This window comes from Cervus canadensis, chromosome 8, assembly GCF_019320065.1.
Source record: "Cervus canadensis isolate Bull #8, Minnesota chromosome 8, ASM1932006v1, whole genome shotgun sequence".
NCBI lineage: Eukaryota > Metazoa > Chordata > Mammalia > Artiodactyla > Cervidae > Cervus > Cervus canadensis.
The window spans coordinates 66568948-66596330 of NC_057393.1; the positions used below are offsets into that span (position 1 = coordinate 66568948).

General features: G+C 42.9%; 1 protein-coding gene across 4 annotated transcripts in view; it reads right to left on the minus strand.

The window, feature by feature from the left end:
• Window positions 1–3769: 3769 nt before the first annotated feature.
• SGPL1 (sphingosine-1-phosphate lyase 1) overlaps window positions 3770–27383 on the minus strand; it is a 72444-nt gene continuing 48830 nt past the window's right edge. For all 4 annotated transcript variants that reach the window (XM_043476701.1, XM_043476702.1, XM_043476700.1 and 1 more), the window contains 11 exons: window positions 26302–26449; window positions 23853–23929; window positions 22325–22453; window positions 15388–15476; window positions 13755–13860; window positions 12041–12139; window positions 11248–11397; window positions 9961–10199; window positions 8790–8936; window positions 7776–7896; window positions 3770–7267 (listed from right to left, as the gene is read on the minus strand). In XM_043476701.1, the coding sequence (XP_043332636.1) occupies window positions 7127–7267; window positions 7776–7896; window positions 8790–8936; window positions 9961–10199; window positions 11248–11397; window positions 12041–12139; window positions 13755–13860; window positions 15388–15476; window positions 22325–22453; window positions 23853–23929; window positions 26302–26449 (1446 nt within the window). In that variant the 3' untranslated portion in view covers window positions 3770–7126. The remainder of the gene's footprint in view (window positions 7268–7775; window positions 7897–8789; window positions 8937–9960; window positions 10200–11247; window positions 11398–12040; window positions 12140–13754; window positions 13861–15387; window positions 15477–22324; window positions 22454–23852; window positions 23930–26301; window positions 26450–27383) is intronic.

Here is a 27383-nt window from a genome sequence, read left to right on the forward strand (position 1 = left end):
CAGAAAACAGCACACAGGAATCCTCCTGTTAAACGTTCTCTGACACTTTATAGTGTCTGGTCTTACATTTAGGTCTTCGATCCATTTTGACTTTATTTTTGTGTATGGTGTTAGGTAGTATTCTATTTTGTTTTACATATAGCTGTCCAGTTTTCCCAGTACCACTTACGGAAAAGATGGTCTTTTCTCTGTTGTATGTTCTTTCCTCCTCTGTCATGGATTAGATGACCATGATACATGGGTTTATCTGTCCTGTACCATTGATCTGTATTTCATACTGATCTGTACGGTATTTGTGCCAATACAATACTGTCTTGGTTCCTGTAGCTTTGTAGTAGTCTGGTCAGGGAGCCTGATTCCTCTGTTTTTCTTTCTCAAGATTGCTTTGGCTATTTGGGATATTTTGTGTTTCCATACAAACTGTAAAATTTTTTGTTCTCATTCTGTGAAAAATGCTGTTGGTAATTTGATAGGGTTGTATTGAATGTGTAGATTGCTTTGGGTGGTATAGGCATTTTCACAATATTGAGTCTTCCCATTCAAGAACATGGTTATATCTCTCCATCTGTTTGTGTCATCTTTCATCAGTTTTTTAGTTTTCTGAGTACAGGTTTTTTTTGCCTCCTTGGGTAGGTTTATTCCTAGGTATTTCATTCTTTTTGTTGTGATGGCAGATGGGAGTGTTTCCTTAATTTTTTTCTGATCTTTTGTTTGTTGTTAGTGTAGGACAGAGAAGGCAATGGCACCCCACCCCAGTACTCTTGCCTTGAAAATCCCATGGACAGAGGAGCCTGGTAGGCTGCAGTCCATGAGGTGGCTAAGAGTCAGACACGACTGAGCAACTTCACTTTCACTTTTCACTTTCATGCACTGAAGGAAATGGCAACCCACTGCAGTGTTCTTGCCTGGAGAATCCCAGGGACAGCGGAGCCTGGTGGGCTGCTGTCTATGGGGTCGCACAGAGTCAGACACGACTGATGTGACTTAGCAGCAGGAGCAGTGTATAGGAATACAGATTTCGGTGAATTTTGTATCCTGGAAGTTTACCAAATTCATTGATGAGCTCTAGTAGTTTTCTGGTGGCATCTGTAGGATTTTGTATATAAATAGTATGTCATCTGCAAACAGTGACAGCTTTACTTCTTTTCTGACTTTTTTTTCCTTGATTACCATGGCTGGGACTTCTAAAATTAGGTTGAATAACAGTGGTGACAATGGACATCTTTGTCTTGTTCCTGACCTTTTAAAAGGAAATGCTTTCAGTTTTTCACCATTGAGAATGATGTTTGCTGTGGGTCTGTCATATATGGCCTTTATTATATTGAGATAGGTTCTCTGTATGCCCTTTTCTGGAGCTTATTTTTTGTAATCGTCAATGGGTATTGAATTTTGTCAAAAGCCTTTTTTTGTATCTATTGAGGTGATTGTGTGGTTTTTACTCTTATATTTGTTAGTATAGTGTATCACATTGATTTTGTATATGTTGAAGAATCCTTTCATCCCTGGGATAAATCCCACTTGATGTATGATCATTTTAATGTATTGTTGGATTCTGTTTGCTACCATTTTGAGGAGTTTTGCATCTATGTTCACCAGTGAAAATGGTCTGTAATTTTCTGTTTTGTGTGTGATATATTTGGTTTTGGTATCTGTGATGGTGGCCTCATAGTGTGTTTGGGAGTGTTCCTCTCTCTGCAGTTTTTTGGAAGAGTTTGAGGAGGATAGGTGTTACCGCTTCTCTGAATGTTTGATAGAATTCACCTGTGAAGCCATCTGTCTGGTCCTGGACTTGTGTTTGCTGGAAGATTTTTCACTGCAGATTCAATTTCATCACTTGTGATTGGTTTCTCTATATTTTCGAATTCTTTCTGGTTGAGTCTTGGGAAGTTGTGCCTTTCCAAGAATTTGTTGTCCAGGTTGAAGACCAGGTTGTCCGTTTTATTGTCATATAATTGCTTACAGTAGTAGTAGTCTCTTATGATCCTCTGTACTTCTGCAGTGTTAGTTGTAATTTATTTCTAATTTTATTGATTTGAGTCCTCTCCCTTTTTAAAAAGAAAATTTTAGCTGGATAAAAATTGCTTTACAATATTGTATTGGTTTCTGCCATACAACAGTGTGCTGCGGCTGCTGCTGCTGCCAAGTCACCTCAGTCGTGTCCGACTCTGTGCAACCCCACAGTCAGCAGCCCACCAGGCTCCTCCGTCCCTGGGATTCTCCAGGCAAGAACACTGGACTGGGCTGCCATTTCCTTTTCCAATACATGAAACTGAAAAGTGAAAGTGAAGTCGTTCAGTCGTGTCCGGCTCTTCTCGACCCCATGGACTGACTGTAGCCTACCAGGCTCCTCCCTCCATGGGATTTTCCAGGCGAGAGTACTGGAGCGGGGTGCCATGGCCTTCTCCACAACAGTGTGAGTCAGCCATAATTATACATGAATCCCCTTCCTCTTGGGTCTCTCTCCCCTCATCCCATCCATCTAGGTCATCACAGAGCACCAGGCTGAGCTGTGTTATACAGCAACTTCCCCCAGTTATCTGTTTTACACATGATAGTATATATATGTTACTTTCTCAAATTCATCCTACCCTCCCCTTCCCCACTGTGTCCATATGTCCATTTTCTTTGTGTACATCTCCATTCCTTCCTGCAAATAGGTTCATCAAAACCATTTTTTCTAGATTCCATATATGTGTATTAATATATATTTTTCTCTTTCTTACTTCACTCTATATAAACAGGAGCTAGGTTCATCCACCTCAGTAGAACTGACTCAAATTTGTTCTTTTTTGTGGCTGAGTAATATTCCATTGTATATATGTACCACATCTTCATTGCTTCCATGCCCTGGCTATTGTAAATAGTGCTGCAGTGAACATTAGGGTACATGTGTCTTAGAATTGTGGCTTTCTCAGGATATATACCCAGAAGTGTAAGTGCTGGGTCATGTGGTAGATTTATTCCTAGTTAAGGAATCTCCATAATGGCTCTATCAGTTTCCATTCCCACCAACAGTGTCAGGGGGTTCTTTTCTTCATGTCCTCTCCAGCAATTTAAGGCTTGTAGATTTTGGATTATGGCCATTCTGACTGGTGTGAGGTGATACCTCATTGTAGTTTTGATTTCTCTATTAAGTGATGTTGAGCAACTTTTCATGTGCTTATTTGCCATCCCTTTTTTCCTTGATTCTGGCTAAAGGTTTATCAATTTTGTTTATCTTCTCAGAGAACCAACTTTTACTGATCTTTGCAACTGTTTTCTTTGTATCTACTTCGTTTATTTCTGCTGGATCTTTATGATTCCTTCTAACTCTGTTGTTGCAGTTCTCTGGTTCCTTTAGGTATAAGGTTATACTGTTTGAGATTTTTCTTGTTTCTTGAGATGAGACTGAATTGCTATAAGCTTCCCTCCTAGAACTGCTTTTGCTGTGTCCCATAGGCTTTGGGTCATCATGTTTTCATTCACTTGTTTCTATTTTTTATTTCCTCTTTGATTTGTTCAGTGAGCCCTTGGGTATTCAGCAGAGTGCTATTATCAAACCAACGAAGTGCAGACAGTGGTCCTACATCACTTCTGACTTGAACTCTTCTAAACGTGCTTTGACCTGATGACTATGGATCAGGGCACAAGTCACTAGTCATGGAGGTATGAGGAGTTACGTCACCTTCCTGTCTCTGCTTACTCTCGTGCATCAAAGGCTGAAAAACACGAACCTGGAGGGCACTACAGTTATATGAAGCACTTTTATGTGGTACAGAGAGATAAACACTTTTAAGAAATAAATATGTTTATTCTAAAATTAATGCAAATAATTAAAATTATAAAAGAGGATGTTAAGGAGAGATTATGAAAAAAAAGCAAGCACAAAATAAAGTAAGGCTATTACAACAGACAATTCACAAGGCTCTCAAACACCTGATTTTTTACAGGCTGTAGCTGGTGGCTACCAAGTCAGGCCTCTGTCATTACTTCTGTCACTACTGGATCTAGCTAAAAGCAGGTTGTTGCTATTAAGACCCACAGAGAAGGCAAAGGAGCTCAGAGCTGTAAGGAGCAGGTAGAAGCATCAAAACACCACCTCTTGGGTGTACCATGCCTCCCTCTAATCATATCCTGGGCCTTCTTTCTCTAGAGTTTACCCCATAACAAGTAGGTCCTCAAGGAACCAAGTCATTCGGCAGAAAACTATATAGCAAAGGTGGCATTCCTTGGCTTGATTCTGGCAAAGTACAAGTGGGCTGAGAGCCAGAATGCAAAGCTAGGGTACCTGATGGACAGAACTAATCCAAATAATCCTTCAGAAAGACTTCTCACTTCCTGTTCATAATGGAGCAAGAGGCCCAGTAGTTACCTCTGCAGATATCTGAAGGGTTCTGTCAGCTCCCAAACCAAATGCAGGGTTTGAAATCAGTGTCCTTTCGTAAGATGGAACCGCACGGCCCAGCTAGCTGGGGACCACCCGAGACAGTCCAGTCCATCATTAAGACGTGTGCAGATACAGATGATGACAACTGAAAACATACGGCAGGACACTGCTCTGAGGAACTCGAGATGTGAGTTCCCGACTTCCCTTTAAACAAGTGTGACCACCACTCCTGGTGGTGTAGCACTACTCCAAGCGTAGTGCTTGGAGCTGAGCAGAGCTGCCACTTGTCCACGGCTGTGACCTGGTTCTAGTATCAGTAGGCATGCACAACCACCTCACCACAAAGGAGCCCTTTCTCACCTCAGCCAGTTTACAGCAACCACCAGCCCAGCAGGTATCTCCCCTGTATGCCTAAATAAACAAATGAATGCAGTCATCCATCCACAATGATTAAGATTTGGGACATTTTATTACTTAGTTGCTTCTTAAGAGATTATTGCTACAATTAGGAAGGGAGCCTTGAGATGGAAAGGGGGGAGGTTAAAGACAGAAAAGATCTAAAAGAGGCAAGTACCATTTTCCAAGTATAAAACTGGTCATATTAAAAGTGACATGGCAGTATATTCATGCAACTACTTAACTCTAATCCAGAAACAAGAGTACAGTTTTTGCAGAGTTTTTGCATCTGCAAGCAACATGATATCATGAAGACATTCCATCTACCTCTGCAGACTAGATGCTACTTACGCACACAGGTACGTACAGAACAGAAAGCCCACAAGTGTTAAGTCTAACACTCATGATCGTAAAGTGGCGACAGCAGGTCCCTTTGAAAACACCATAGCCCACAGAGGAAGGTCCTGGGGAGACACGGGAAGCAACAGGACACTCTGCAGGTTTGTGCTTCTTCGTTTTTAGCAGCTGACAAACCACAGTGGTGCCTGCTGAGTGGTTCTGGGTCCCTGGAATTCCTCCAACATGATGAATGCACTGGAGATCCAGGGATGGTTCACACAGTTTCTCTCTCAGGAAGTGCCCATCAGTTCATCAACCGGGGGGGGAATGTGACTCCCCTATCCAAAGGATCTCTGCTTCTAACACAAACATACCCACATTCCTGGAGCCCACAAGGACAGAATGAAACCACACACCAGCCCTGCAATGACGCAGCCAGCCAGTCAGTTATTGTGGAGGAAGTACAGTGCTAAAGAACACTCAGACGAATGTGCCAGGGAGTCTGGGGGAAGCCGTGGCTCTCCGGGCCAGCTCTCCCAGTGAAGAAGGCTAGAGGACACCAGCCTGAGGAGGCCGGGGATTCAGGAGTCCCTGAGAAGGGTGGTGGGACAGAGAAAAGTGTCTCCCGACTTACCCCTACCCAGGTAAAAAACTCAAAGACTGATCCAGTTCCCTCTGGGCCTGGGTCAGGAGTAGCCCGTCACTGCTCACTGCTGAGAAAGAAGGCACATCGTGTGTTGTCGTACGGGTAGGACAGTGGCTCAACCGAGATTAGGGCCCTGTGTTGGGGGGCAGAGGGTAGGAAGTGAGCGCAGGGCTGGGTCCTGTTCCTGCGCCACCCTGAGCAACAAGTCTTAACGAAGGAATCCCAGGCCCTAGGCCTCAAGTGACACTTGATGTCTTCCTACTCCAGAAAGTTCCTCTGATCCTAGCCAGGGCCAAGGAGCATCCAGTACCTGAGGCTTGACTGCCGTCGTACCTTTGGGAGTTGAATGAAGGGGGAAGAGGCAGGAAGAACACACTAACAGAGATTTTCCTTGCCTTGGGGGCTCTCTCATACCCTCCTTGGGTAAGTCAAGGCAACTTGTGAAGGTGCTTTGAGCTGTTCCTTCAGGCAAACAAAAAACAAATGTGCCATGATGGCTAGAGCAGCAGGGTGGGGAGGACTGCTGCTAACTCTGGTGACACACCCTGGAGTCTGGGTGCTCATCCTACGCTGATACTCAGGGAAGTCTAGAAAAAGGCCTGGTTCCCATCTTCAGGGTCCCAGGAGAGGGCTCAGGTGTGCTCTGACACTGCCAGCTCCAAGAGGCAGCACCAGGGCCAGAAGGTCCTAGCATCTCTGGAACCCACACCATTCTCTTCCTACTCCATGGAAATAGGAACAAACCACTGGAAATGGAAGATGATAGCAACCAAGTACCACATGGGGACTGCAAGCACAGACGGGGACCATCAACCACTCCAGACCTGCCTTGGAGGACTGAGCAGATTTGCCTGACCCTGCTGGCCCTGCAGAGCAGAATGGTGGCTGGCCAACCTGTGTCCTTCAAAGACAGCACACTAGGGCTGGGAAAGCCTCCTGCTTGAGCAGACCTCACCCCCACCTAGGGGAACACCAGGTACAGAACAGGATTCCTGTCTGACTAGCCCACTGCCTGAGCAAACAAAGTACACCTTTTCCTATCATAAACCGGAGCCCAGCTTCCCTAAGGAGTCAGGACAGGTCAGAGATGCCACACAGTGATTAAATGAAGTTGATAGCAAGAGAGGTTAGAGAAGGAAATGGTTAAAACAATTCCCAGGGGAACATTTAGAACAAGGACAAAATAATTACGTCATGGGGTCCTTTGAGGTCTTCACGTTAAAAACCACCAAAGGATGAGAATCCTGAGGATCAAGCTGTCTCGTGGTCTGTGTCGTGCTCGACGGAGCAAGACCAAATGCTGAAACCACGTGGCCTGTCCCACACCCCGAGAACCTTCTGAAGGCCAGACGTCCCTCGGGGTTACAGAGGGTCTCAGCTCAGCGGGGTTTCGGAGAGCCATTCATTTGGCTGCCCTGAGTTACAGTGTCTGTACTGAAAAGGCTGTCCAAGAAGACGGAGGACAACTCCGCCACCAGGTTCCTGTCGACGGTAGCCTGGGCCATGCCATAGATCGCACCCTAGAAATCCAGTCAAAGAATGTCATTAGTGATGAGGGGTTTGAAGGAAATAGAAAGCTGTGGTCATGCACTCCTTCTCCCCGCCATCTTCCCACTCCCAGCCCAGGTGCAGTTCCACCAGAAAGATAGCTGGCATAAGATGTTTGTCACAGGCATTTGCCAGTCTATGTTTCTGCCTAAAGAACTAGCCTGTGGGATCTGGTGTAGAAAATTTCAGAGGAAACTGGCTTAGTGCCTTCCTTTCCTGTGTAAAGATTTTCTTTTCAAAGGAACACTACCAGTGCCTGCCTTCATGTTAACACTCTCTATTATTATACCTATAGATACCTTATTTGAGACCAAAAATCCCTGGGAATGGGTAAGCAGAGATCATCAGTTCTGATTAATAAAGAACGAGGTTTGTGGATAAGGGGCAGAGGCAGGAATAGACTAGAGGTCATCCGATTCTTTCAAACCCACCACCAACACCTACGCTTCCACAGGAAGAAAAAACCGCAAGTGTCCCTACCATCCCTGTGGTCTTTGCTTTTGGATTCTTCATGATTTGAGTGACGGATTCCCGGATATCCTTAAGGAACTGTATGGCTACCCGCTTGCGGGTGTGTACCAGTGTGATGCAGAAATGAAGGCTACGAGAAAAGAAAGACAAAGTGAGATGAATCTGGGAAAAAGAGGGAAAAACATTCTGAAATCAAGCAGCTCCAAATGCAGGAATTTTTGGTTGCTTATTCATGTTGTTATTCATGACAAGCATAGTCAAGTTGCTCCCAGTCCTAGGCATCAGGGCTCTCAAATACCCAGACTGTTGACTGTAGGCTGGCATAAGGGTGTCATGCCCTGAGCATGATCAAGAATGACCCTGGTAAGTCGAATACAGCAGGGTGTTCTGTGCCACCCCTCCCCTCAAACCGTCCACCACAGGACGACACGTTTATCTTAGGTGGTAAACCTCATGGTGACAGGGCCATATGGCTGGGGTCTTGAAGGACTCCAGGGCAGAGAAACTCTTGACTCCCTTTGGAGGGAGACTGTGTACAAAAAGACTGAAGAGAACACGGAGTCCGGATGGGACTGGCAGTGGCACCAACACGTGAAAAAATAGGGCTGCATGGAGGACGCTGAGAGACCTACTCTTGGAGCAGAGTGCTTATTTAAAGGCATCATGGAAGATTAGAAATGCATATGAAAGGTGACAGTATCAGTCCCTTGGTTAGAGGCCCTCTGGAAGGTTCTAAGCTCACTGTTACTCAGGTAATCAGAGGAAAGAGAGAACAGAGCCCAGAGCAGGGCTGGGGGTAACGATCTTACTGTCTCAAGAGGCTGCCACCTCATTTGCCACAGTTTAAAGCTAACAGTCTTATTCTTGAAACTGAGTAACTCCTAATGGCAAGACAAACGACCTACAGATACTACAGCTGCCATCAAAGTGCTGGGCTCTAGCAGTCCCCGTCTCTCCTTGAGGTCACCTTGCTGCCCAAGTTCTTCAGCAGCCATAGACCAAAGGAAGCATCTTCAAGCTCACCTGGGTGGGAACTGCAACTGATTCAAGTTCCAGCCCTTGGCATTCATCAGGTTGAATAGTCGATAGATATCAAAATCACGAGAGCCCAGAGCGATGACTGACAACTGAGGATTCCCAAAGACAAAGATGCCTTTGATATTTTCTAGTCTTAAAGAGAACAGAAAGGAAATTCAGTCACATTCTTCTGGCCATCATCTCATGTCACCCTTATAACAATCTAAGCTTTGGGGACTTAAGTTTCCTAATAAGGTAGCTAGACTGAGATCAGTAGTTCCTAAATATTACAAACATTTAAAGGCCCAAACCCCTCTAGATCTAATACCTTTGACTCCTAAATTATGTATCCTCCCCCCCCCCCCCCCCCGCCGACAGGAGTATCTGAGGAATAAGCAATGAACTTTTTTTTAATCCTAGAAAAACGATCCCTCCATCTCTCCTTAAAAAGTCATCCATGTAATCCCTGAAGCAGGAGATGGTACACCAGTTCTCAGTAGATGGGTGTTATCAGGACCACATACAGGCCTTAGTCTAACGAGCCAGGCCTAGTGGCCGCTTTCATTCAACCTCAAGATCCTGAAGAGACCTCCCCAACCTCGGTAACACAGAGAACCAAGCAGGTAACACATGAAGAAGAGACATTAGACAAAGCATGCAGCATGATTTTGCCTTAACAACCCAGATTTCAGCACCCCTTCTTCCCCCACCCCTTCCAATTCTTTTCTTATTCTAGTGATTCTACAAGTGTGATTCTTAGACCTGCAGCATTAGTGTCTACTGGGCATTTTCAGAAATGCAAATCCTCACATTCCTGTTCCAGACCTACTGCGTCAGAATACTAGGAGTGGGGCCTGGTGATCTGCATTTTAACAAGCCCTCCAGGTGATTAGGATTCAGCCTCAAGCTTGAAAACTACTGTCTTAACCATTAAGCACTTGGTAAGAGCTGCCAGCTGGTAAGACATCCTTGGAGACACGATGGCCTCCAGAGGAAGCCTGGCTGTGACCCCAAGGCACAGCACAGGAAGGGAGCTTATGCTCCTCGGCCGGCACCACACTCCTAAGCTTCAGGGGACGACAGGTGCTGGAGCTGTGGTGCTTGGTCAGGCAGATGCCTTGCGCCTATGTGCATACAACACAAGAGACAAGGCAGAATGCCAATCTTGCACACGTACTCTGACTTGAGGAAGCGAGTGGTTTTGATGATCTGTTTGGTAGCTTCAACGTAGCCGTTCTCACCAAAGTACATCAAGGAGGCCCAACAGGCTGCGCTAATGCCACCAGGCCGTGAGCCCGCAATGGTTGGGGAAGCGTAGATGCCGCCCTGCCAGTCTGTGGCAACGAAGAACTGATAGCGCCTGTACTTCTTGTCAGAGTATAAGACCACTGAAGAGCCCTTGGGGGCATAGCCATACTGCAGGGAGAAGCAGACAGGTGAGTGAGTGGTTCACATGGCAGCCCCGCCCCAGAACTCTAGGCATTTCCCCTTCACCTGCCAGTGTCTCTGACAGTTTCACCTCACATTAAGATTTCCAACTTAGAACTTTAGAATAGAGGAAACCAAAGGGATGGGGTTTCAAATTCTCTATTTTAGGACTGAGGAATCTGAGGCCTAGGAAAAACAATCTCTTATCTAGTTTTAATAGGTTTGCCTCCTCTCTCATTCAGCATGTAGTTTTCCTTATTTAAAACAGGACCTCAGGGCCGTATGTCAGGATGGAAACAAAAGTAAATTTCCACTGGAAGCCAGGAAAGAAAGAAATTCAGGTCACTTGGAGCAACTAAAATCATGATTTGACTTACTTTCCATCTTTTTTGCTTAGTATACTTTCCTCTTCAGAATACCATGGTGCTCAAAATCTAGAAGCTACTTAATCCAGCTTTAAAATAAACTGTGTACTTGACCCATGTGCCCCCTAGTTAACTCTCACTGAGGCTAAGATGGAGCTCATTTTACTCCCTGAGCCACACAAGCACAGACGGTAAGGAAAAGGGCATGGGGCCATCTTATGTAGACTCTGCCTCAGGTCACCGGGAATAGCAGGCATGGACATTTCAAACATCACAAGCCGAACACTCCTGAGCTCGTCAGTTCATCGCTTTTCCGGCAGGCCTCTTCTGTTGATAAATTCCAGTCACTCAAGTGCAGGAGCCCCAGGAGCATGGGGGCTGCAACATTAACATACCTCCTCTTAGAAATTCTGGTATCAACCTTACCTCTTCCCCAACCCCTAAACTCTTAAGGGTCCAGGAACCTTTGTGTAAGAGCCACCACACTAGTACGTCCTGGTTACGTATAGCCACTGGATACAGAAATTCTCTTAGCCACACGACACAAAGATAATAGGTTCCTTTTCACTACTGCTCGTCACCTGCAACTCTATATCCTGTCATATCACTTTACCTTGTCACAGCCATCAACTGTCAACTTTGATTAACATGTGGTCTCTTTCCTCACTCACCTTATGAGTATCAGCTGAAATGCTGGTCACGCCTTTCACCCGGAAATCAAATGGCTGCTCCAGTGGGTATCCCGCTTTCTCCATAAAGACGATGAGGAAGCCCCCCAGACAAGCGTCCACGTGAAGAGGTATTTTGTATTTGACAGCCAGCTAGTTCCAAAGGCCATAAAGAATATCAGTTATGGCCCTATAACAAAGGCTTTGCAAGACATGGGTGGAAAGCTGGGATATAACCACAGCATTATGTACTATGTTTTAAAATCCTGGCTATGTTTGACATTCTTAATAAAGCTCATCTTTCAAGTGTAGTTAACCTTTAAAATAATTCACCTGAAATGTGATTTCTATTTTAAATATGCAGGGCCTCCAACTCGCTGCAAAATCATGCAAGAAATGAGCAGAACTCTGATTAAGGCTTGGAGGTGTGTGGTGTCCTACTCTAGTAACTGCAGGGTGGGGAGGGAGGGGTGCTCTGGGGCAGCACAGTGGGTGAAGACCACCCTCTGGTCGGCATGCCCCTAAATGCAGATTATTTCCTGATCTGAATCAAAATGTCAGTACTACTGCAGAATGTGCAGTTTAAATGTGTGTTATCCCTCCCCCACAGCCCGAGCTAGTCACCTTCAGAGGCTTCCAGAGAGCTATGCAGCTTACCACAGGGTGGATGAGAGGTATTCACCACCACTGGGCTACAATCTAAACTCAAAATCACGTTCTTTTTTCCTGTAACGCACCACTAGACTCTGCTCTAAACGCTCTGTCTGCCTGCCCAGTAGTCCTTTCCCCCGCATACCTTGGCCACTTCAGGGATGGGGTCTATCACACCATGAGGGAACTGTGGGGCAGAACAGACGAGCATGGCCGTATTCCTAGAGATGGCTCTGCGCATTGCCTGAGGGGATAAAGTTGAAAGGAAAATGAGAAGTCACATCACAATTACTCTGCTCTTATGCTGCCAAGAGCAGCCTAGGCTACCAACCTAAAGGTTCAGCTCCACTAGCAGCACACCCCCTTCACCTCTCCAGCCCAGAGGAAGACCACTGTCCCCCGATGGTGGCCAAATACAAACACTTGGGGAAAACAGTCTGAGAGCATAATACAAAACAGCAAAATCATTGTGATGGTAAATAATAATATTGGGCTAAGAGGCAAGAGAGCCAAACGTGAGTTCTGGCCCCACATGTTAGCAGTGAAAGCTTGAGGAAACTACTTAACTTCAGTCAGTGTGTTTCCTCATCTATGAGATGCAATAACACTAACTACTTCTATGATCTCCCCAGGTTATCGTGAGGCTCAAATGTGGCTCAAACTAGGAAGTTCCTCTACATAAATGCAAGGGACAAAAATAATTACTATAGGCTTATTATTCCTGCTTAAAAAAGAAAGCCTGCCATTTGAGACCATGTAGATGAACTTGGAGGTCACTATGCTAAGTTAAATAAGTGAAGTGAAGTCGCTCAGTCGTGTCCGACTCTTTGCAGCCCCGTGGACTGTATCCTACCAGGCTCCTCCGTCCATGGGATTCTCCAGGCAAGAATACTGGAGTGGGTTGCCATTTCCTTCTCCATGGGATCTTCCTGACCCAGGGATCGAACTGAGGTCTCCCACATTGCAGGCAGACTAGCTTTACCCTCTGAGCCACCAGGGAAGCCCTAAATTAAATAAGCCAGACACAAAAGGACAAATACTGCATGATTTCAGTTATATGGGGAATTGAAAACAGTCAAACTCATAGAAGCAAAGAATAGAACGGTGGTTGCTAGGAGCTGGAAAATGAGGGAAATGGGGAGATGTTGGTCAAGGGGTGCCAAGTTCCAGTTATTAAGATGAGTAAGTTCTGGAGATCTAATGTAAAGTCATGACTATACTGAACAATACTGCACTGTATAGCTGAAATCTGCTTATAGACCTAGAGGGTAGTTTTAAGTATTCTAACCATGAAAAAAGAAAAACAAAAGTATGTGAGGTGATGGAGATATTAAATACCTTAATTGTGATGATTATTTCACAATATATCCATATATCAAAACACCAAATTGCATACCTTAAATATACACAATTTTTTTTTACTTGTCAATTAGTTAACACCTCAATTAAGGTGCGGGGATAACATTAGTGGTAATAAATTGGACAGTTTACTTCTAAAAAATACTTACCATTATAAGGGCAATGGTACTAATTCAGGCCAATTGAAAACAACAATGAGAGTCTTGGGGCAAGTTAGTCCAGGCTCATTTTACAAACAGAAGAGAAAGTAATGGTGCTAAAGCAGAACCCAGGTCTTTAAAGCACCAAGTTAGTCTCAGCTTCCTATTAAGAGTTCATGTACTGTGAGAAGACCGATGCTGCAATGCCTCACCACTGCCAGTGGCAGATTTTGCAAGTCCTGATGCTACAATCAAAGGCGCTTCAAGCCTATCCATGTGACCCTGAGAAAAGCTAGTGATCAGGTGCACTTCCTGCTTCTCCCAGCCCAAGACAGACAACAGCCCTTCAGAGAAACTCACCCGAACATCCACCTCCATCATTTTGTTCAGGGGAACCCGTATAATCTTCATCCCAAAGTAACTGGCGGCTTTGTCAAATGCAGCGTGGGCACTCTGGGGGGCTACGCTAAAGGAAAATAATGAAATTCAATCAATCCAGGTTCAAGAGATACCATGGCTAGCACCTCATTGCAATCACCAGGAATAAACTTTTTTTAAAGTGTTTATGTTATTTTACTTTTCTTTTTAAACACAAAGAGGTCAAATGATTTTCTAGAGAAACCTCCCTACTATTTAAGAAATCACTTTGGTAACAGGAAGAACTTGGAAGTAATGCCACATGGAGGAATCCCAAGCTTAAATCAGGGCAGATAAGTAAAAGGTGACAGAGAATTTGGATCAGATCAACGTGAGGGTGTGCTTTCTGGTGGTTGTCTATCGAAAGAAGGGCACCCCAATGAGGAGCAAGCTTCCTGGCACAAAACATGCTCAGGCAGAAAACATAAGACTGCCTGGCAGGGATGTTAAAGCATCACATCGATGGTCGTCTTCATCTCTGGAAGACCATGATCCTGTGGAAAATTAAAATTCCCCTTTGTCCTACACACTTGGGAACAGCATTTCAGACAGTATTGAAAAAGGAAATACCTCATTTGCTTTCAGACTTTCCTCAATTACTCCACTCTTAAAATTAATCTGTTCCCTTTGAAGGAAAAAAATTGCCATCACTGACTAAGTACCAAGTACCAAAGATGTATGTGTGAAGAAAGATGGTAGCCTGACTTCCTCTCTTACGCTTGGCGTGAATTATAGCATGAGATCACATGCAACAAAACCCTTAGTCACTGACACTTGTGGGAAACCATTAACCCAAAAGCTGTGGTGTGAGCACACGGTACAAGGGAGAGGGCCAAGAGAAAAAAGTAAAGCAACTGAATAAAATTAAAGCAACCAAATAAAATTATGGTCATCTCTGGATTTTTAACATTTTCCTTCCCAGAACACAGCTGGCAGGCTGAAATTTTCTTAGGGAGCACCCTGAAGCAGTCTAAGTAAGTTTCATTGAACTAAGATAAGTTAGAGAGTTTTCCTTAGGTTCCAGATAAACTTACAGGAAGCATCACAGAACTCAAAGATACAGTCCTATAACTGTTACTTTTAGAAAAAGAATCTTGTTCTTGCAGTATACACCATGTATAAATTCGTGGGGGGCGGGGTGTAGGAAAGGGAATGTTAACTAGCAAATGCACTCAGGATTTTGCTGAATGTGAAGGGTAATGGTCAAGGGCACAGGATAGGATGGAAGAGGACTGGAATTGCCAGAAGCAGCAGCAAATGGTCAGGCTGTTTCACACAGAAAAACCTAAATGGGGAAAAAAAGTCAGCTACACATAAAATATTAGGGGGAAAAGGGGAAAAAAGTTCCAAAAAGCAAAACCTGAATTTGCTGCCCACCAGCAACTGTTTATATATAGTATTTACATGTTAAGTATTGTAAGTAATCCAGAGATGATTTAAGACTATAGGAAGGATGTGTGAAGGTCATGTGCAAATACTATACCACTTTACATAAGGGGCCTGAGCATGGAGGATTTGGTATCCACTGGGGTCCTGGAACCAATGCTCCATGGATACTAAGAACAACTGTACCTACATTTCTGGAGTTTTGATCCCATTCTCGAAGGCCAGTTCCCGATAAGCTTTGCAGGCCATCAAAATACTTTCTGTGCCCCCAGAGGTCACCTGTAATAAAAAAGAGAGTCGGGGTAGCTATCAGCATGCACTTCCTGCCTTGATCTTGCGGGTATCTGATGCAGAGACAGATAAGCTCTGGGATGCACACTTTAGAGCACATGCTGCTGTCTTTCAGAAGGAAAGTTTGACTTTATTGGCTGAGCCCAATCTTGGCTCAGGAGAAGACTAAAACTACTGAATGATCAGAAGCTCCACACTGTATGTATGAACAAATAAATGCATATCCGCCCAGACTACCCGTGCATAGTACACTTACATTTCTATTGTTCATCGAATTGCAGACAGGACAGGGCATTTTATCCCCTTCCAGAAGCATCAGGGTTACTGACTGATTTAAATTTTTAATGCCCATTAAAGAATGTGAACTGAAAGAATGTGAAACTGGGAAGTTATAGCTCTAGTCAACTACGTGATACATTAGAAGACCAAGAAGAGACACTCAGACATTCCAGAGTAAACTTGTGATTTTGACAAGTTTGAAAGAAAAGCAGAAGCCTCTGCTTAGAAGTTTATCAACTTATCTAAAATCAAAACAAAAATCCTAATGTTTTTAAAGGAAGAAAAATGTCTTTCTGAAGCTAGGCCTACCTAGCCCCTCTGATAACAGGCAAATTTTACTGAGTTGATACAAAAATACTCGAGGTCATTTCATTCATCCTGTTTTCCTCACTGGACTACAACCTCATGAAGGTGGCAACCAGTCTGTTCATGACAATATTCCTGATACCCAGCCAGTAAAGCTGAAACCTATCAGACCATCAGTTAACATTTCCTAATGCCTGATTTGACTCTCAGTAAACCACAACCAATACAGGTATGTCATACCCATCTGGCTATCTTTTGGGAACGTCTAGGAATGAAATCATTTCAAAACAAACACATAAAAAAAGAGCCATAGCACTGAGCTAGGTGAATAGTTCCTTAGATCTATCATCTCCAAAGATTCACACAATCTTAGAAAACTTCTCCATTTTATAGGTTAAGATAACTGATCCCTGAGAGACTGGTTCACCCGAAGCCATCCATCTTTTGATAAAAAGTAAAACTTTCTATATTTTCATATTTAGTGTAACCTGATGAGATGAAATGAGAGTGGATGATGGCTGTAATTTCCTAAAGTAATATCCACATATAAGACAAAAATACCATAGGCTACAAAATCCAAGTGGTCAGGAGTTATGTGGCAGATTAAAAAGTCAGTCATTCTGTAATTGAGGAAGCCTGCAGGAAACACGTGGCTATCATCCACACAGTAAGGCGCTGAACTGGAGCACAGGACCCTTGCTTGTAGGCTCCTGCATTTCTCTGCTTACAGCTGAGGTCAGTGCTGCAGATCGCACTGTGTCCTGTGGTCCAGCAGAAAACCTCAGAACATCACATGAGGAACCAAGACAGCTGTGAAGGAAGTCAGCACAGGACCAAGTTCTCAGTGCACTGTTCTCTCACTAAGGTTCAGCAATGACCTAAGCAGAAATATTTCCAAATGCCTAGTCACTCACTTTACATGTCCTATTTTCAGTCCAGTAACAAATCCAATCAGTATCATTATCTGTTAGGCAAACAATGGTGTACTTTGGACTGTAAAAGCAGGAACACCGAAATTCTGCTTCTGATTTTCATTTCTGACCCACATTCTGTGTTCAGATTTTGCTGCTGCTCTATTTTCTACCCCCTGTACCATGCCCCAAAATGGAAATCTAATTCTAAAGTAAGAAGACAGAAGCCTCAGTAACTACTTGACACGTTAGTCAACGTATTTCAACACTTTCAAAAACTCTCACCCTGTATATGCTATGTCAGAAAACAAGAGTTTTCTGGGAAATTTTTCTTTTAGATACTCTTTGGACCTGATGGCATTTGTACAAGTCAAGACTTTACTGCAGCAACCAAATTTCTTTCAGTATATAAAGTCACCTCTCACTCATTCTACCTGAGACAAATGAAGCTACAAAAAGGAAAGACAGTTTCAGGTGAAGAATAAAGAATGAGGAGAGCTTAAGACCTTAGCTGGGAACACGTTCCAGACTGCTCAGTCAGCTGGCTTTGTCTTCTTGTTTCCTACCTCTGAACTTTCCTCACCAAAAGGAGATCATCAAGAGAGAGACAGAGACAGATACACAGAAAGGCAGAGACTTAAGAGAGAACCTGAGAAACTCACATAATCCGAGGTAATTAGTTCTCATAAAAGTCTAAGTATCTGAAGAGGCTGGGGATCTGAGATTCTATCTGTCCTTCTCCTGACCCCCGACACAGCACTAAAAAAAGGTCCTAATCAGAGAGGCAGGGTTTAATTGTAGCAATACAAGAAAACAGAATTGGACTGTGGTATTAAGATGGAAGACTGAAACTACTTCACAGATTTTCTCTCCCTCAGTACATGCAAGAATGAAGGAAAAAAGCAGTAAAACCCTGCAATAACAACCACCCAACAAGGAGATAATCTAACACAATAAACTTCAAATACTAGTGATGAGAAAACAAAACAAGTTTCTGAATCATGGCAAAGAGTCAAACACAGTTCCTAATCCCTCCTCCAAGATGTGGAAGTTGTCCAGGTGAAACAGCAAAATGCTGAGAATTGTCATTGATATTCCCCAAGTCTTCAGAGAAGCACGTGGCGGGGGTTTCCTTATTGTCAGATGAGTGGGTGAGAGAGACATGGTGGCTGGGAAGAAGCAAGCAGCCCAGGAGAGGGACACCAGGACCTGCTCTTTAAAGTGACGACTCCAGGGACACAGGACGAGCTAAAGGAATAATCAAAGCCCAGAAAGGAGTGTTCTCTTCCAGCTAGGCAGCGTGAACTCTGGTAGGTGACTTTGAATGAAATGGCAGAGATATTCTAATACAGGTGGAACAAAGCTTTACCCAAGCCTTGCTTCTCAGACAAGACCAGACCTGCCATGCATCAGAACAAACAGAACGTCTACAGACAGTCACCAAAACAGGAGCCAAGATGAAAGAAGATGGCATGGTAACTATGCAAACACAGAAAAAGAAAAGAAGGTAGCCTGCAAAATAAAGGCCAACTCAGAAGGTAACAACCTAAGGAACAGAAGGAAATTCCTCCTGTTTCTCACTGTAGGACAATATAATAAGAACAGGAATTCAAGAAAACAAGAGCTGAAAGAGTGAACACTGAAATAACAGAATGAGACTGCAGACCTAAAAAAATACAAAGTATCAAAAAGCATGACTGCAGAATTACTATATACATTAGGAACAGCAAGGAACATATTAAACACTGCTGAGAAGCTGAGAACCACTATACTGATTATAGGAAAGATTTTAGGTAAATTTAGTGAATCCAGAGAAGGCAGAGACTGAAAACCCAGTGCTTTGGAGAACTGTGTCCATGTGCTAGTCATACACAGCCAAAAAACACTGAGAGGAAGGCTGGGCACGGGTGGAAATCTGTGAGATCATATTCTCTTAGAAAGCTGAGTATCCTAGGAAAACCATGATGAAGAGAGGATTCGGGGGAAAGACGCTTTCAAGTATACAAAGGTCTCCCATGTAGAAAAAAAAAAAATCATGGAACTTCTGTTTCCAGCAACATACATTATACATCTTGGGCCACCCTCCTATATGAAACAGCTAAAAAAGTCTGCTAAAACATTAAAAAGTATTTTTACATCCATCCACGACTAAGCTAATACAAAGGAACACACTGAACCCTCCAACAAAACAAAGTCAAGAATCATGTAAGCAAAGTGTCAAAGCTGGTTTTAACTCTGAAGGTTACTGCCAACTCCTAGATCAGACTTCAGACTTTCACTTTGAAAAATAAACAGGAAACAAGTTTGGGGCCTGTTCAAGGTAAGGCATGTAAGAGGGCATGGCTGAAAACACTGACTTCGCCCACACTCTTAGCAGTGAGAGAAATAAACCCTGCTGGTACAGAAGAGGACAGCAAGAAAAATTGCTTTTCTCAACCCAGATACTCAGGGTAAAGAAAAATAAGGATCTCTCAGGAATGTACGTCAAAATAGCTTGTATTTGAGTATGTGGTCTGAGTTCAGACTACTTCCACAGTACAAAACTATGGGCTGAAAATCGGACTTACACTGGTTCCAATGTGGCAGTACTTCCCAGCAATTCCCCAGTAACTGGCAGAAGTAAATACAAATCTCTGAAAGAATTTAACTTCAACCATCAAAGTTAAGTTTCCAGGAAAACCCGAACTCATAGGGAAAAAAAAAATCAAAGATATAAGGATACAAGACAACATAAGTAAAACCAGAACAGAAACATACAAGTAAGGCTCATGGAATTATCAGACATAGAATATAAAATAATTATGTGCAATATATTTAAATAAAACATAAGCCAAGGAAAGGGACTACAAAGAACCAAACAAATTAAAAAAAAAACAAAAACAGAATTCTCAAGAATGAAAAACACAGTAAATGAAATTAGAAACCCAATGGAAGAACTAATGAGTAGAACAGTTAAAGAGGGAATTAATAACACCCCTGCATGTATCACCCAGCTCCAACATTTCTTAACTCACAGCCCATCTTCCTCTACCAGCAACTGCCCCAGCCATTGTTGCTATCGAGGATATCAGTTGTTCTAATAGTTACACCCTCACAGGTTATGTTTCGGGGACTGCTTTTCAATATGAACAGAGGTGTGTTAGCCTTTCTCACTCTATCTTTCATGTCTCTTAACTTTCTATTCATCTCTCTGGGTTTTATTCTGGTTAACTGTCTTTGTTCCATAAATTTTACTTTTAGGAACCAAGAAAATATTTTCAGTCAGTTCAGTTCAATTCAGTTCAGTCGCTCAGTCGTGTCCAACTCTGCGACCCCATGAATCACAGCAGGCCAGGCCTCCCTATCCATCACCAACTCCCGGAGTTCACACAAGCTCATGCCCATCGAGTCGGTGATGCCATCCAGCCATCTCCTCCTCTGTCGTCCCCCCCTTCTGCTCCTGCCCCCAATCCCTCCCAGCATCAAGGTCTTTTCTAATTAGTCAACTCTTCGCATGAGGTGGCCAAAGTACTGGAGTTTCAGCTTCAGCATCAGTCCTTCCAATGAAAATATTTTACATGGTTATAAATGAACTAGGGCTCCTTGAACTAGGGCTGATTCTGGATCTGGAGCACGAAATGTAAAAGATATTTTCACCAAATAAAAATATTTTGTCCAAAAAAAAAAGGGGGAGGAGAGAAAGGAAGCTTTCAAAAACTACTTTGAGTCATGCAAAAAGATACAGGAGTCAAAATTAAGAAGCTCCCACTGGCAAAAACTGGAGTAATCTGAGCATCAATCTGAGTGACAGCTACAGCAGATTGAAGCATACACAGTCTCCTACAATTTATCCACCCCACCACTGACAGATATTTGAATTATTTCCAGTATTTAACTATCATGAACAACATTGCTATGAATATACATCTATCCTGATATACAAATGTACTAGTTTTCCTAGAATATATCCCGAGAAGTGGAATTTCAGGGTCATAAAATACTGATATTTTCAACTTTACTAGATAAACCACAAACTGGTTTTGTGGTTGTTTAACCTGTACTCTCTTAAAAGTTCATGAAGAGTCTAATGGCACAGAATACCCAGGTACTATAAGAATACTGGCATCTGTGTCAACCCATCCATCTAAATGCCATAAGGGAACCCACTGCTAGATTATGGTTGATTCAGTTTTTAACAATTTAAGAATTTTTTTTTTTTTTGGAAAAATGAGTGTCTGGAATACCACTTTTATAAGCTACTGAATATCTGAACATGTTGATTTTTCATGGTGCCAACTTAAAAGTAAAACCCAATGCTGCTTATTGGGGGGGAAAAGGTAACTATAAAATGTTCTCGTCTTGGGATGGGCCCTTTAGTAATTTAATTTGCAGACTTTATGATGATTACAGAAGTTATGACAGGATCAGCACCTAGAGGTTACCATTATAGTACCCTGGGTTAACTCTATCTTGCATAAGCTGAAATTTAGTTTTTTCTAGAGAAGGCAACACCAGTCTGTAGTAACAAATCTCAATAGAAGTTCATCAATCACAGTTTAGGAAAACTAACAAACATCTACTAGAAAGAATAGTTGAGAGAAGGAATCCTCATGTGTATCTTTAAATACAATGACACTCTCTTTAATCCTAAACCAACTAAGATTTGATTTATGGCAAAACAATATCCAGCTCAAGCAAAACAAGTATATCAGAAAATGATGAGATGTTTTGACAAAATTATACAGCAAGGAGATCCAACCAATCAATCCTAAAGGAAATCAACCCTGAATATTCATTGGAAGGACTGATGCTGAAGCTCCAATACTTTGGCCACCTGATGCGAAGAGCCGACTCATTGGAAAAGACCCTTATGCTGGGAAAAATTAAGGGCAAGAGGAGAAGGGGACAATAGGGGATGACATGGTTGGATGGCATCACCGACTCAATGGACATGAGTTTGAGCAAGCTCTGGGAGTTGGTGAAGGACAGGGAAGCCTGGTATGCTGCAGTCCATGGGGTCACAAAGAGCCAGACATGACTGAGCGTCTGAACAACAAAGTGGTTAGGTATGTGGGTGGAAGAAAGAGACGGAGGGAGAAAAAGAAGAGACAGGAGAACTATCCTGACGATACAAGTTTAAAGGTTTTCAAAATAAAAAACTGAAGAGAAAAAAAATCTAGAAGGTATTTACTAAAATGCTGATGAGACACTAATTACAAAATTGCAAGTAATCTTTAAAAATTTCTGTTCAGCTGGATCTTCCTATAATAATCATGTATTACTTATGTAATGTTTTTAATAAACTTCATTTTATGCTAAAAAAAAAAGTCATATTATAGAATGTCATTTGCATATACTTACACATCCACAGGAATCTGGTCCCCCATTGAATAGGGAACAAGCCATCCTCACAATCTCTGCCTCTATCTTCCGGAGTCCAGGGAAGATATCTGGATGCAGTGGATTACTCCATGCAAAATCTCCATAAGCCTATGGAGAAATGCAAGCACATGTGGAGATGCTTACATCATACAGGACAAAGAATCAGGCAAACCATGTTAGATAAAACAGGAACTTGGAAAATAGAAGATATGTCCTCCAGTCTAAAGAAGACCAAAATGTTGTAGTGGAAGAGACAGGCATAAAAATTATTTTACAAAGGGGTAACAGAGGAAATATAAATGTGGTTAAAAGCACTGACTAAAACACCCAACAGACCCAGTTCGAAATCTTAGCTTTATCTGTTACTTCTAGCTGTGTAATCTTAGGTAAATAACCTCACTGAGGCTGTTTCCCCATATGTTAAAGAGGATAATCACAGTACACAGCTGATGGGGTCCTAGCCATAAGTAAGAGAACACATGCAAAGCACCTAGTGAAGTGTGTGGCACAACTGTTTTCAGTGTGATACCAGATGCATATGTGTGCATGAAGGTAAGGGGCCTCAAAGAGGGAGTAGCGAACATTCTGAGTGGTCTGGTGGTGTCCGTTGAGTGGAACCTTGAGCAGTGAATAGGAGGAATTCATCATTAAGAACAGGTAGCAAGAACGAGGGAAAGGAAAACAACAAAGGAGAAGGTACTCAGTAAACAGAAAAAGCAGGAGTTAGTGTTCATGTGGGAAAATAACAGGAATGGTTGAAAAAAATAGGTGGGATCTGGCTCACGAAGGGACTGGTATTTTTGGTTGCATAAGCAGCTTAGGATTTGCTCTGTAGACAATGGGAAGTCACTGAAAGATTGTTAAGCACAGAAGTATGGTCAGGGTATTATGTCAAAATACAGCTGAGTAAAACATGTAGTATGTAGTAAGGTATGCACAGTTTCATAGTTCTAATAATCAAACACAAAGACCTTAGAAAGCAACAGTCCAATGCCAATTTTGTATGACAAAGTGAGATTGAAAAAATAAATCTGATTAGAAATGGAAGAAGCTAAAGCAATTCTAAAGTCAACAAAAAAATATGAGAATTATATGAATTATAACTGAGACCACTGCTCATTTTCAGATTCTGTGATTTGAGACTCAAGGGGTACAGGAAATCATGACCAAGTTTCCATCCCTTATCTCTTCTGATTCAACAAAATATATCTTATCATTAATAATGGCAAATGACAGACTACCTTCCCTAGCAATCTGCTTTCTACACAAGGTGTCTATTAAGCCTGGAGACATAAGTAACATCTTACTCCTTTAAAGACTGAAGATGTCTTGGACAATGTTATGCATATTTGTCTATGTTTGGGTAAGAGACACTGAACCTCTTTAGTTTTAACAATAAACTTTCCTTAAGTAATTTTTTTTTAATTACAAGAATAAAGAGAAAAAGATGTGATCATCTAAACCAGCAGAGCCGCACACTCCTTTCAAGGACTAGGCACTTGCTCACCTTCACGAGGAGGTTGGTGAGCTCCTCCTCCCCGCTATACACTGCTCCGGAGGCTTTCCCCTCTTGCCACAAGACATCTGCAAAGAAAGGGCAAACCACTGGATCAGTAAGCAGGAGCCTCTGGGGAGACAGGTTCTAAAGAAGAAACAGGAAAAAAAAAAAAAAGAAGAAGAAGAAACAGGGAGAAACTCTTCTGCGTACAAAAGAGTTGGAGTGGAAACTCCAAGGCATCCTTACATTAAATCAAGAAAAAGAGCTTCAGTAGTGTCACAGCAAAATAAAGATGAAAGGTCAACCACTACCATCAACAACAGTGTGAAAAAGGTAGCAATAGCATCTAGGTACAATAAAGAGAGTCCACTAGTAATGTCATCATCCCCAGCTGGCTTCTAACAGCAGAACCACCTCCTCTATCTACACTCGTTTTCTGTTCTCTGTATGGCTCCGCTTGACATTTTTCTGCAGTGGCTTCCACCTTCTCTCCCTTTCTAGCCAGTCAAACGAAGTGTGGAAACTGCTATGAGCAGAGTTAGCAGAAAAGAGTAAGGCAAAATGCAAAATTTCAGCACAATTATCACCAGAGCCAGAGTCAGGGAACTGAATCTCTGACTGAACAAACCATGGTGAGATGTGAGCCATCAGCATCGTCCTCAGACAAGCCTGGAAACCCATACAGAGTTAGCCACCTGCTTCCAGCAACATCTGCCTCCACACTCAGCATCAGGAACACCACCAACACTGGGAGAAGGATCAGAGGAAAGGTTCCTGACCAGGATGTAAGGTACGACCTTCCACTTTTCTCTGAGGTGCTCCCCCAGAGACACTCCACAATACCAACAAATCCATTCATGTGGGGGTCTCGGGTCCTTTAAGACAACATGCCTGTGCCCTGTTGAAAGTGGCTAGTGAGAATTACAGAAGCACTCAAACTGAAAACTGCTGCCGTGCTTCTAACAAAGCCAAGGTCTGCGGCTCCAGTGAGAGCAGAAGACTGAGCAGTGACTATCCAGACAAACCCTCATTCTCACGTGACCTGCCAGCTCTGGCCTGTGGCCACGCTGACTTTGTCCTCAGAGAGACTGGTCTGTGACAGGCACGTCTTCAGACCAGAGGTCACCTGCATTTCAAAAGCAGGGTGTGTGCTTTCATTTCCTGTTCTTTTACTGGAGCTGCAGAGCAATGGCCATGGACAGCGACTTAGAAATGGAAGGGAAGCAGATATGAGGCAGCCAACCCAGCACTCATAATCATAGAGATCGTTAATCTACAGGTCTCAGAATGCTAATCCCTGTTTTATATCAAATATAAATCCTGGACTGTATCTAGTTTTGTATCATCTGATCAAAAATATCATCAAAAATTCAACACATGTCAATTAGAACTTTTAAAATACAGTATGGTACCCTGGATCCTAGAACAGGAGAAAGGACATTATAGAAACCCTGGTGAAATAGGAATAGAATCTGTGGTTTAGGTAACAGCACTGTACCAATGTTAATTTTCTTTTAGTTTTAACAAATGTACCCAGCTTATTTTAGATGTTAACATCAGGAGAAGCTGAATGAGGGGTTTGTGGGAAATCTCTGTATTATCTTTGCAAACTTTCTATAAATCTAAAAAATTATGCCAAATGAAAAAGCCTATGTTTAAGTTATTTGTAATATAATCCTAATTTGTAACAAACATGTTTGCATTAATAATAGTTAACATTTACTAACATTTATTGAGTACCTATTATAAGCCTGGTGCTATATGCTTATATGTATGATCTCATTTAATCTCTACAATTATCCTTTCAGGTAAGTACTACTATTATTATCCTCATTGTAGAGAGACAGATACAGAGGCATAGAGAAGTGAAGTAACTTACCTGAGGTCATCTTGTTAAGTGGCTGAACCAGATGTGAGTCAGGGCTGAGTCCATGAGCTGTACTCTTAACACTAGGCTGCTAAGTGCATTTATCCGTCCTACATGCATACATGTACATGTGTGGGCTTATTACACAAAATACCATTAACATTTTGAGATATATATATATATATATATATATATATATATAATCTGTGTTTGTCTTTTGAGGATGAAATTACACTGACTTGTTATTTCTTCTGTGCCTCTAGACAGATTCCATAATTTCTAAAATGAATCTCTATTTCAGTCTTATCACATATTTTGTCTTTCCAAAAGACAAATCTATTTTATTCAGGCTTAGAAAAGAAAATGGAACCAAGTTCCATCTTCTCTGAGATCTGCTTGCTTTATAGGTGAAGAGTGAATCTAAATATAATTTTTAAAAGATGAAATTCAGCCTTTGAGACAGGAGGTGGGCCCTCCTGAACACAGAAGCACCAGGGACGAACTCTACTTAACCTCTATAAACATCCAATGATGAGCAAGTGACCAGCCACATTAAGGCAGTAGGGAGCATGCGTTTGCTGAGAATCGTACCCTTAGAGCTGTATTCTTTGAGCTTCTCTAGAACTGCAGCCGGGCTCAGACCTTGAGAGGGCAGGGCTTTCACGTAATCTTGGTCCACCTTCAGGAATGACATGTTCTTGCTAATATCTTCCTTGGTCTTGTTCAACTTATCTTGGATCTCCAAAGGTAAGGAAGACAAAGTTAACAGGGAGACAGAATACAGTACTGAGAATGAAGAACCAGTTACATCACCAAACCAACTGCTTGATGCCGGGCACTGCACAAGTGCTTGAGAGCAAGGATGGTACTTTTTCTTAAAGAGATATGCTGACATTTCGACCCTTCAGCTGTTACCTCACCTGGGCAGCAGTCTCTTAGAAGTCTGAAAAGTCAATTTTCTCTCCAAAGGTCAGAGATACACTCAGTTCCCCACCCCACCCCATCCCTTTCCCTTGTCATGTTGTGATCACCAACGCTTTGCTTGGTGTGCATCTGCTGAAGTCAGCACTTCTCTGGGCACCAGTCGGACCTTGTTCGTGCCTTGGCAGCAGCTACAATGTGTGCACCGAAGAAGCCAAGGCAGAACCACAGACGGCAGCCAGAAAGCAGGCCAAGCAGCAGTGAAACAGATTCCCGCGCTCAAGCAAGTGATGGGCTCCCTCACCAGGCATGCCCAAGGACCCACCAGGAACTGGAGGCCCTGCAAGAATCCCCACCCGGAAGAGTAAGGAAGACACGCCGGGAAGAGCCAGGGAGGCTGCCCCTGTCTCCTCAGGCTGACAGCTCGCCCTGCCCACTCTCCAGTGCTAGGAGGCGCTAAGGTCCTTTCTGCCACATAACTTATCAACTATGGTTATTTTGCTTCCATCCTCTTCAGACATGTTCTTTCATTCCTTCACTTAGTAAACACTTGTTGAACTATGCAACAGGGATACACAGGGGAAAAACAAACTTAGGCAGTACGCAGCTTAGGTGGGGTGGGACTAAGTCCTGTCCTGAAGCTTATCTTTAAGCATCACAGTCAGAAAATAAAGGTCATGAAAAGTGCTAGGGTTAGGGGCGAGGGGAGGAACAGAGCAGACAGGAAGAATGCAGCAGAGGCTGCTATTTGT